The 12,059-nt window shown below is 56.4% G+C and overlaps 1 protein-coding gene across 1 annotated transcript; it reads right to left on the bottom strand.

The window, feature by feature from the left end:
• Positions 1-2,755: 2,755 nt before the first annotated feature.
• Positions 2,756-11,613, bottom strand: LOC306952923 (hematopoietic lineage cell-specific protein-like; the record flags this gene model as incomplete). Its single annotated transcript, XM_079543698.1, has 14 exons — positions 2,756-2,892; positions 3,238-3,309; positions 3,948-4,257; positions 4,612-4,719; positions 5,631-5,761; positions 5,964-6,033; positions 6,340-6,395; positions 6,685-6,795; positions 6,951-7,061; positions 8,638-8,692; positions 9,295-9,405; positions 10,207-10,336; positions 10,465-10,538; positions 11,530-11,613. 14 exons carry the CDS (start codon positions 11,611-11,613, stop codon positions 2,756-2,758), a joined length of 1,560 nt encoding a protein of 519 aa, XP_079399824.1.
• Positions 11,614-12,059: the final 446 nt, after the last annotated feature.

Here is a 12,059-nt window from a genome sequence, read left to right as displayed (position 1 = left end):
AATGGCTGAGGTTGGAGGGGACCTTAAAGACTCTCCGGTTCTACCCCTGCTGTGGGCTGGGTGCCCCCCACCAGCTCAGGCTGCCCAGTGGCCCCATGCACAGCCTTGGGCACCTCCAGGGTGTAAAAGGGAGGAATTCCAGCAGACTGAGTTTTCTGGTTTATTCAAAGTTGGGTCACCACCGCAGTGAATGTCAACCTCCCTGTGCTTTGTGATCACTTACACAGCATTACTCTTCCGATTGTGTAGGAGGCTGTGGATGCCCCATCCCTGCAGGCATTCGAGGCCAGGCTGGATGTGACTCTGGGCAGCCTGGGCTGCTGGTTGGTGACCTGCACACAGCAGGGGGTTGGAACTGGACGAGCACTGTGGTCCTTTTCAACCCAGGCCATTCTATGGTTCTGTGATTCCATGACTTTACAAAAGTTTCCATAGAGTCCTTCAAGTCCTCTACCGAGTCCCAGACAAATGACTTCATCAGCACAATCGGCTTTCTTAGTCTCACTTCTCAGTTCAGTTTTGGAAGTTTATCTCCAGGTCATCGTGTCTCGCATTCCGCTTCTTATGGTTCCATTCTCCAAAAAACACGGGTTGTTCCATTAAAGGATTTCACAACAGACTTCATAATAAGCATTTTCTAAACTAAAAATCAGCTGTCTCCGTGTCTACTTATACAAGCACACCTGTAAAAGCTAATCCTTCATCCTTTCTCTGTCTTCCTACTAGTTATCTGTGCTCATAGCACACTGTCATCACATCACACGTCTGACCCTTTGCACATCACCAGCGAGAGAATGGCAGAATCAAGCTGGGATCCAGGCCACAGGTCCTGGGTTGTGTCCAGGTAGACGTGTTAGCTGAAGTCTGTAGGATATGAAGTCACTATTCATACTGCCACAGAATGGTTTGTGTTGGAAGGCACCAGAGGAGGGCCACGAAGATGATCAGAGGGCTGGAGCACCTCTCCTATGGGGACAGGCCCAGAGAACTGGGGATATTCAGCCTGAGAAGGCACTGGGGGGATCTTATAGCGCCCTGCCAGGACCTGAAGGATCCTACAGGAAAGCTGGGGAGGGACAGGATGAGGGGAAATGGCTTTAAACTGGAAGAGGGGAGATTTAGTGTAGATCTTAGGAAGAAATTCTTAACTGTGAGGGCAAGTGAGACACTGGCACAGGTTGCCCAGAGAGGCTGTGGATGCCCCAGGGCCATTCAAGGCCAGGCTGGATGGGCTGTGAGCAACCTGGGCTGGTGGGAGGCGTCCCTGCCTACAGCAGCAGGTTGGAAGGAGGCCGTCTGACAGATCCCTTCCAACCCAAACCTATCTGATTCTGCGACTGCATGCTGAGCTCAGCACAGGACCCTCTGCAGTAGCACTGTTACCAGAGGATGCTGTAATTCCTGTAGCAGACCTGGGCTGCACTCAGCAGGACTGGGAGCATTGCCTGAGGCTGACCAGAGCACCGAGCCACGGACATGGCACCAGCACAGAGCACAGAACTCAGTCCCTGCAGAAGTTCCACTGGTGCAGCTCACTCCTACATGGCCTTTGGCACCACTGGGTTTCTGCAGGCTGCCACCAAAGCTCTGCACTTTGCTTTGCAGCAGTAAATCCCAACTCGGTGGAACGGTGGTGTGGCTGTGGGTGGTGGGAGATGTCGGCTTTCAGGTGCCAGCCTGCTGCTGGAGGTTGGAACTGCACTGGGATGAGCTCCCACAGCTCCTTGCAGGAGCTTTGGTCCCAGGGGTGGTGCTGGCACTGACTTGCACACTGCTTGCACACCAACAACCATTTCCTGCAGCAGCAGTGAGCACCCAGCCCAGAGCACGCTGATTTAGGGGAGGGCATGGTTTGCATTGGATTGTCACTGAATGTTGCTTTAAAGCACTACAAATCTTAAAATGTCTGATCCCGCTGCCAACACGCTCTGCTTTTTCCTCCTATCTGCAGAAACAAATCCCTCTCGGCTGTGCGCTGTGTGCTGTCACGAAGTAAGGGGTCATGGCCATGAGCAGGTCAGAATAGAAGAGTTTATTGCTTGAGTTATAGGGGGAGCACAGTGCAGCACAGACAGATGCTGCTGCCGTTTGCTGCTCAAACCAGGCTGCTAAAGGTTTGGTAGACTTCAAAGTGATGCAACCAACTCACGCCAGGGAAGCAGGATTTGGCCAACAGCACCAGCAGTGGGAACACATCAGGTAAGGGAACTCCACCCAGTGTGCACAATTTGCTCCTTTCCTCATTAATTCCTACTGACAGGTGAGCTAATTAGCTGCAGGTAACTATTTCTGCAGTGGGAATGGGTGGGCTGACTTCACTGCTGAACTGAGCCCTATGGGTAGAACCACACAACCACTGAGGTTGGAAAAGACCTCTGAGATCCCCAGTGCAACCCCAATCCAGCCCCAGCCCATCCCACTGCCCACATCCCCAAGTGCCACGTCCCTGTGGTCACTGCTCCCTGCTGGAACAGAAATGGACACAGCTCTCCTGCGCGCACTGCGGCTGATGCATGGGATGACCCAGGCAGAAAAGGCATCACACATCACACCCGTAAGTTCTGGGACCATCCCACCTTTCTCAGTGGGATGGGAATCAGAATGCATCCTGGACATTTCCTCCCACACGGCTGGTTTGTTCGCTGCTATTCCTTGCATGCAGCCACGCCAAGCAGAGTCAAATCAAGCTAATAATGCATAAAGGGCTGAAGCAGAGAGAGGTGAAGGTTCAGGAGGAGGCAGATGGAGCACGGCCTCACTGCAGGAGCTTCACGTAGTTTGCTGGAAAGAGCCCCACTTTGCCATGGCACTGCCCTCTCCACCAGCCTTCATCCACCATCTCGATGTGTGTGATGGTGTCATCGGGATCAAAGGAAATCTCATCATCTCCATCTGCAGGGATTGATCAGAGCAGATGGTGGCCGTGCTGGGATGGACTGGTTTACATCCCTCCCCTCCTTCTCCCCATGCAGGCTGACAGGTCACAGAGCTCATCCCACCCAACCCCCACCCCTGCAATCAGCACGAACAGAGTGGAGCAAGGAGAGAAACCTCACAGGTGAACGATGAAGCAGAGGTTCCAAAGCAAGCTCTCCTTTTACTTTCCACAAGGAAGACATTTAACCAGCCGAGCCCAACCCCTTCCACCACAGCTGCTGTGAGCCACCACCTCCCATCCCCTGCCGAGCTCCCAGGGCCAGGGTGACCGCCTTCCACACCGCTGGATGGCAGACTCACCTCCTTGGTAATCGTAGAGGGCCACTGCACAGATCCCAGGATTCTCCACCTCATAAATGCTGTCCGTTCCCCCTGCAGAAGACAGACAGGTAGATGAGACGGAGACTGAAGGCAGCCATGGAGGTCCATTTGGTGCCCATCTGTCTGTCCTGCTGTGAGCCACATCCGTCCCCTGTAGGCACAGAGTGGTGCACCGCAGCTCAGCGCACAGCACGCATTGCTTCCATGGCTAGGAGGAGGGAGCAGCAGTCCTGGTGCTTCGTGATCCTCCTTCAGACAAAGCCTGGATAGAACTGCAGCTCCTCCTTTTCGCCAGGCAAAGTGGCAATGGAAACAGCAGCAGCCTCTCGTGCAATTTGCTCACATACTCCCTGCTCCCCTGGCACCCAAGAGGCACCAGCAGCTCAGGTCTCCGAGCACTGTGAGCTGTGAAGGATCAGAGCCAGCCCTGCAGCCCCACCGGGGGTCCCTCAAAGGAAACAACGCATCAGGTGCAGCCCTCCTGCCCTCGCCTTCAGCAGACACCCACTGCCCAACCCTGCACCCCACGCTGCTGATTTGTGCCTTGGAGCAGGGCGACGGGCTGGGATGCAGCCAGGTCCTGACCAACACGGACTGCTAACCTGAACCACAGGACTTCAGGACACCAAACTCCCCTCGGTTTGTCCATCCACCCAGACACTCTCCGAGGCTGTTTTCCCCACGCTCACCCCCGCAGGTCTGGCTCTGGCTGGGCTCCTCGGGAATGACCTCGTCATAGTCCTCCCCTTCATCCTCCTCTCCCAGGCTGGGGGTGGCACTTGGCTTTGCCGCGGGTGCCGGCAGCTCCTCGTAGTCAGCGCCTGCACTGACGCTGTCGCAGTAGTCGGAGCGCTCCAGCAGCTCCTCGTAGTCTCCACCATCAAAAGTCTCGCTGTAGATGGGCTCCTCCTCCTCCTCCTGGTTCAGATCTGCTTGCCTTGGGGGCAACGCAGGTGCTGTCTCCTCCTCCTCCTCCTCCTCCTCCTTTCCTCTTGCCTCCTGCTATGGAGTGAGAAAACAACAGGAAAGTTACCTGCAAAGCACCCATTGCAGGCAGCTCCTCATTGCACAGCACCCAACCAAGGGCGCCCGCATCCACAGAGCCACCACAGCACCAGCAGAGCATCATCCACACCCAGAGCTCAGCAGCCAGCTCAGGGCAGACTCTCATGGCTCCAAGTCTATCTCACACCATACAGCCTGCCATACTGCCACGGCAATGACCAACCCCCCCCAGACCACCCTCTGTGGCTCAAGGTGCTGTGCAGCCATGTCCCACCACCACCACGGTGTTTCCTCCTCGTCTCCCTGCAGGGCTGTGGGGCTCAGCCTCTCCATCCCCTCTCTCAGCACCTGCTCTCCTTGTGGCATGGGCTCCTGCTCAGCTCTCGCAGGGACCCTCGCAGGCACAGGGGCAGGAGGTGGCTCTGTGCGGTCCGTCTCTCTTTGTGGGATTTCCTGCTGGAGGAAAGTTGGCAGAGCCCTTCAGTCCCTTTCAACCACATCCATCCCCATCCCCATAAGAGCAACTCTCGGACAATCCTCTTCCCACTGAAATCTGCTCCAGCTGCCACAAACTAACAGATGGACACCAGCAGGTCTGCAGAACAGTCTACTCTGCTGGTCCTGGGGAAACAGGGAAGTGATGGTGATGGGGACTTGGTGGCCATGGAGAGGTGATGGCCACAGGGAGATGGTGGCCCTGGGAAGATGATGGTGATGGCCACAGGGAGGTGATGGCCATGGAGAGCTGGTAGTCACAGCGGGGAGATGGTGGCCATGAGGAGAGTGTGGCCATGGGGAGATTGTGGCCCTGGGGAGATGGTGGTGATGTCCACAGGGAGGTGATGGCCATGGGGAGGTGATGGCTATGGGGAGGTGATGGCCATGGGGAGGTGATGGCTATGGGGAGGTGATGGCCATGGGGAAGTGATGGCCACGGGGAGGTGATGGCTATGGGGAGGTGATGGCCATGGGGAGGTGATGGCTATGGGGAGGTGATGGCCATGGGGAGGTGATGGCTACGGGGAGGTGATGGCCATGGGGAGGTGATGGCTATGGGGAGGTGATGGCCATGGGGAGGTGATGGCCATGGGGAGGTGATGGCTATGGGGAGGTGATGGCCATGGGGAGGTGATGGCCGTGGGGAGGTGATGGCCACAGGGAGGTGATGGCCTTGGGGAGGTGATGGCCATGGGGAGGTGATGGCCACAGGGAGGTGATGGCCTTGGGGAGGTGATGGCCATGGGGAGGTGATGGCCTTGGGGAGGTGATGGCCATGGGGAGGTGATGGCCATGGGGAGGTGATGGCCACGGGGAGGTGATGGCCATGGCGAGGTGATGGCCTTGGGGAGGTGATGGCCATGGCTCACCTTTCGCCGTGCCGCCTGGCCCTCCCGTTGCTGCCTGGCCCGCTCCTCTTCCACCTGCCTCCTGCTCTCCTCATCTGCCAACTTAGCCATGTTCTCAAACCGTGACCGCAGGCTGCTGGCACTGCTGGAAGCTGATGCATGGAGGATAGTGCTGATGCAGGCTGCCCAATGGCTCCTTTCTCTGCCCCAAGCACCAGGAGAAACCTGGTGCAGCCGGAGGAACCTCCTTGCAGCCGCCCTCCTCACCCCCCAGCACTGCCCAGTGCCTGTGATGCACTGCCACCGGGGCAGACGGGACCCAGCGAGCCCTGGGTGGGTACATGCTTCTCTCACCTGCCTCCACTGGTCGTGTTTTCTCATATCTGGACGTTGGACCTTCCATCTCGTCAAAGCCAGCAGCACTCTGCAAGAGGAAGGGGGGGGGGTCGGCTCCTGCTCCCAGGACGGGACGGGAGGGGATGGGCTCAGGGTGCAGCGGGGAGGGCTGGGTTGGAATTGGGAACAACCTGTGCTGCAAAGAGCTGTCAGCACTGCACAGCTGCCCAGGGCAGCGGGGAGCCCCCATCCCTGGGGGTGTTTGGTGAGCACAGGGATGTGGCACTGGGGGACGTGGGCAGTGGGATGGGTGGGATGGGTTGAGGTTGGAGATCTCAGAGCTCTTTCCCAACCTACAGCTCAGTGATTCTAAGAGCACTGATCAGAGACTCACCTTATCCACCCTGTCCTTCTGGACCCCATAGCGGCCTCCAAACCCCTTGGCATAGTCTGTATGGAGAATCAGAAACCAATTTATATTTTAGAATATTACATAGGTCACTCTGAAAGTAATACCTCCTATTTATTTCCATGGAAACTACAACAGGCACAGAGAGCCCGACCCAGGGATGTGTATCCACGTCCCCCATCAATCTGCTCTGCCGCACTCCAAGCCCTGCTATGGCCAAGTTCACCCTTTGCTTTGGAGCTCACAGTGCCCCCCAGCTGCCCACACATCCACACTATGCTGCATTTGGGTTTTGGCAGTGTGAACAGTCAGCTCTGGGCCCATCTGTACCTGTCTGGGAGGTGTGGGGCTGCACCTCCTCCTGGTGGTCCCAGCCCAGAGCACTCTTGTCCTGACGATCCCTCTGGACTCCAAACTTCCCACCGAAGCCCACCGAATAATCTTCAGCCACGGGGATCCCAATCATGGCACAGAGGGGAACAGAGAACAGAGAGGAGGGGAAAGGCATCAGCATGGTGAGCGTGGGGCTGCAGTGCTGACTGTAGTGCCCCTATAGAACTCTATAGGCTGCTCTGGACTTAGGAAGGGGTGATCACCTTTCTGTGAGTCGTGCTTCTCCGTCTGGCTCTTGTAGTCAAACCCCACTGCTGCTTTGTCCACTTTGTCCCTCTCCACACCGTAACGGCCACCGAAACCCTTGGAGTAATCTGAGGAGGGGGTGCAGTGAGGTGCTGGGGGGCTGCAGGGAGGGGGAGAGCAGCAGGGGTGGGAGAATGGCAGCAGGGATTGGGAACAACAGCGGAGATGTAGGAGGGAACGGCAGCGGGGAGGGAGGACAACAGAGCAGGGTTGGAGGCTGGGAGCAGCCCAGGGGCCACTGAGATGAAGGTCTGGGGTAATGGGGGTACAGACAACGTGTCTGATGGCAGCGATGGGCAGTGGGGACGTGGCATGGAGTGAGGCCTTGGGATCACAGAACACATGGCAAACATTTATGGACGGCTGACATTTGCCACTGTGGAACCTCTGCTCCCACATGGAAACCACCAACTGTGGGAGCTCGGCAAAGGCTGACAAATACATTCCTGGAGACGTGGTCCCTCCACTTCTGCCTCATTGGGATGGAGGCACAGCCCATCCTCCCTACACCCCCGCTTCCTACATTCCCTACAAAGCATCCCACAGTGACCGCTGTATCTCTGCTCATTTATCCTCCAAGCATCATCCCCCCTTTTGGAGGCCACCGTCCTCCAAAATCTCAGCCCCTGTCCTGCCCACCGGCTCCATAGGGATCCCTTCACAGCCCCCCATCACCATATCCCACCTTAAGAGGGGGAGTGCATCACAAAACAAACACCCCAGGTGCTGCTTCCAGCAGATAGAGCTTTTCCAGCTGTTACCTCAGCACTAAAGGCTCCAGCACAGGGACATCATCACTGGGACCAAACACTGCAGGGCTGTGGGCGTCTGCTGCAACTTCTTTCCTTATCTCTTACATCTTTGTTTTGCTCCAAGGTATTTCTGTGCTTCCACACAGCCTGAAGTCCCATGTCTACAACTGACTTCCTATGCAGAACGTGCTGTGGTGTCACGACTGCCTCTGGTTCTTTACACCAACTACAAATGCCTCAAAATTTCTTCACTCTTTTGCAGTTTCCTCCGAAAAAAAACACAGCACCGACCTTTTTTCCCCTGCAGTGATGCTCTTCTCACATTGGCCTGAAGCACAATGAGGGGTTTTGCCCTCTGACCTTCTCTTGGCCGCAGAATATTCCACCCTTGGCTTCAGATCTTGCAGCATTCCCTCTGAATGCAGCTGCTCCTCTGCACACCTCTAAGTTGGCAGAGTTCTGCACAGGTTTGGGTGCAGTGGAGCCTTTTGTTGCCATATCCATTGCTGTGCTTTTTCCTTATATATATATATATATATTTGTGTGTGTGTGTGTAATCACTTCTCATATCCTTCAGTGCTGCGTTCTGCACAGAGCAGCTCCTCAGAGGGACTTTTAAAGGATCAGGAGGGAGCATTGCTCACCCATCAGCAGGTTGGGGTTGGGGGGTCCTCTCTGCTCAGCCAGGAGCTTCCAGCAAAGCAAAAGAGAGCAGTGATAGGGATGGACAGAGAAGGACAGGACAGGGCAGCAGGGTGAGCGATTGGGAATGGGGATCTGCACCGAGTGGCAGAATTGGGATAACAGAGCTGTGAGCAGCAGCCAGCATGGGATGCTGGGAGCAGGAGGGCACTGCAGAGTACCGAGGTCCAAGTGTGGACCATGGACTTGCCTTTCTGGGATGAATGCTTCTCCACTTCTCCCTTGTATTCAAACCCCAGTGCTGACTGGAAAACAAAGGGAGGAATGGAGCTGTGCTGGGTGTTGAGTCCCACCAGCAGTGGGGTCTGACCCCAGGCATGGAGGGCAGCATGCCATGCATGCACATAGAAAGCACCTGAGCAGGAGCTGACGTGCATGGGATGGAGGGCAGCATGCCATGCATGCACATAGAAAGCAACACAGAGACGGGGACCAGCAGCCCTGGGGACATGTGACTGTACCCAAGGATGCATGGCCATGCCCATGGGTGCATGACACACTCCTGAGCAGGAGCTGTCGTGCATGGGATGGAGGCAGCGTGCCATGCATGCACACAGAAAGCACTTGGGCTGCAAACAAGAGCCACTGCAGCTCCCTCAGCAGCGGTAGGCGGGTCGCAAACACGGCACTGCCTGCAGGGCGCAGCGCACAGACGTTGGTGCAGAGCTCACGGCCACGTGTGCTGCAAGCTATCAGCTCTCGCCCTGCACACGGGAGCTGAGCTGCACGTCGCAGCGTGGTGCACAGCACGCCGAGCCCTGCACGCGTCAGCGCATTGCAAACTGCATCAGTAATCGCAACGCAGCACGGGCCCCAGCCGCGTCCCTCTCTGCTCTGCCCAGCACACCTTGTCGGCTCGGTCCCGCTGCACGCCGTACTTCCCCCCGAAGCCCTGAGCCGCATCAGTCTGTGAGGAATGCTTCCCGACATCGGCGACGTACTCGTGGCCCACGGCACACTGAGGAGAGAGGAGGAAGGGTGTGAGCTCCGAGCAATGGGACGGATGGGGACTGCTCTGCTCTGCTGCCAGAATGAGCGGGGGGTGACCTGGGGGTCCTGACTGATCAGTGTTTGACCAACTGTTGAGCAGTTATGAGCCAGCAGTGTCCCAGAAGGCCAATGGGAGCCTGGGATGCACTGCATATAAAGGCACGGAGCTGCATCCTCCCCTCTGCTCTGCATTGGGCGGGCACAGCTGCAGCCCTGCAACCAGCGTGAGGCTCAGGGCAGAATGGGAAGCGCTTGAAGAGCCCCGCAAAAGTGCAGAGATGGGGGGGCACAGAGCACCTCCTGATGGGAACGGGCTGAGAGCCCCGGGGCTGCGCGCCTGGAGAAGAGGAGAGAGGAGATCTGAGCCGTGCTGATGGATGTGTGATGGGCGGGGGTCAGCGGGATGGGGCTGGGCTCTGTTTGGTGGTGCCCAGCGCCTGGATGAGGGGCAGCAGGCACAGAATGGAGCCTCGCAGTCTGTCTGACCGTGAGGAAGAAGTTTGTGCTGTGAGGGGGTGGGATTGTTATTCACTGCTCCTCCAGACCCAGTATGGAGGCACCTGACTGAGCTGTTAGCAGCACAGAGCTCCATGAGGGGAGTGTTGCAAGCAGGGACAAATTACATGGATGGGTTCAAGCACGTCTTGGAGACAGTCTATGGGCTGACACGTGTGTTTGCAACACCCTTCCTTCAGGGCTGAGGCAGAAGACAGGGACAGAAAACGGACATTTCCACGGAGCCCAGGGGTGTCCCCTTCAGTTCTGTTACCTTGTCCATTCGGTCCCGCTCCGTGCCAAATTTGCCCCCGTAGCCGTACGAGGCCTTCGGGCCGCTCTCCAGCTCCTTCTTCTTGATGACCTCGTGCTCCTCCGACACTCTGCTCCTCAGCTGATGGATGCTGCGGGGCGGGGAGCGTCGCTGCGCTGCGGGGTCCTGCAGCCCCGCCTCCCCCTCCCCCCCCATCTCCCCCCATGGCCCCTGCCATTCCCCACCCCCTAAAGCCCCTCCCCACCCCTCCGCACTCACTCGATGTGCTCGGCCCGCCCGGAGCCCGCGATGCTCTTCGCCCCCCATCGCTGCTCCTTTTCGGAGATGTCGTTCTGCGGAGCGAAGCGCCCCCGTCAGCACCGACCGGAGCCCGGAGAGCCCCGAAGGCACCGCGGGGACGGGAGGAGAGGGGTGGGGGTGGGCCGATGGGTGCTGCTGCGCTATGGATAAATCGTTGGATGTAGGGAGTGAGGTCTGCTCGCTGAGGGTGGTGAGGAACTGCACGGGATGCTCAGAGAGCCTGATGGAGTTGTGGGTGTTCCTGCTCATGGCAGAGAGTGGGACCAAGCCACTCTGTGATGCTATGAACATCCCTTCCAGCCCAAACCATTCCATGATCCTTTGAAGGTCCCCTCCAACACAAACCATTCTGTGGTTCTATGAAGGTCCCTCCCAACCCAAACCATTCCTATGAAAATCTCTAACTCAAACCATTCTACAGTTCTAAGAAGGTCTCTTCCAACCCAAATCACTCTATGATTCTATGAAGATCCCTTCCAACCAAAACCATTCTATGAACTTATAAAGGTCCCTTCCAACCCAAACTAGTCCATAATCCTACAAAGGTCTCCAATTCAAATCATTCTATAGTTCTAAGAAGGTCCCTTCCAATGCAACCATTCTGTGGTTCTAAGAAGGTCCTTCCAAACGAAACCATTCCATGATCCTATGAAGGTCTGCAAATCAAATCATTCTATAGTTCTAAGAATGTCCTTCCAAACCAAACCATTCCATGATCCTATGAAGTCCCCTCCAACCCAAACCATTCTGCAGTTCGATGCAGTTCCCTTCCAATCCAAACCATTCTATGATTCTATGAATGTCCCCTACAACTCAACCCATTCTGTAGTTCTATGAAGGTCACTTCCAAATCCAACCCAAACCATTTTGTGATTGTATGAAGGTCCCTTCCAAGCCAAACCGTTATGTGATCCTATGAAGGTCCCTTTCAACACAAACTCTCCCCTAATGCAAAACTAAAAACACATCTGTGCCAAGCAGAAGATGCCACCCCTCCACGCTGACCCCCCTGCAGGCACTCACCACAAAGTCGGGGTCGGTGTCCCAGTCATCACTCTGTGCCTCCACCTTCACCGACACGTCGTGGCCCACGACCGCCTTCCACATCTGTGGGGCGGAACACGGCGTCGTCAGGACCACAGGGTGTGGGGCAGGACCACAGTGAGGGGAGACATCTGGCCCCACACCCCACACTGAACAGGGACATCTACATCACATCCGGTGCTTGAAGCCCCTGCAGCCTCCACTGGTGCAGATTTTGTACAAGCATGGCACAAAACGGGCTCTTGTTCATTGCCAGTGAAAATGCATGGCAAATGGGAGTGCCTATGTTGAAGAAGAGTGCTTTGTAGCTGAGAATTCGCTCTATCGATTGGCATTGTTGTGCTCTTTGCCTCCGTGCTTCCATGGAAATAAACAGGCATTGCTTTCGGAGCAAAGCACAGGAGCCTGGAGGAGGCAAAAGGCCCAGGGAACAAAAATAGCGCGAAATCTCGAGCTCCTGCATTTCACTTTCAGGATGACTCTGAAAAAAGACCAAAAAAAGTTCCTCC

This window comes from Tetrao urogallus (assembly GCF_951394365.1).
Source record: "Tetrao urogallus genome assembly, chromosome: 1".
NCBI lineage: Eukaryota > Metazoa > Chordata > Aves > Galliformes > Phasianidae > Tetrao > Tetrao urogallus.
Note: the sequence above shows the minus strand (reverse complement) of the source record. Positions and strands in the feature narration are given on the sequence as shown.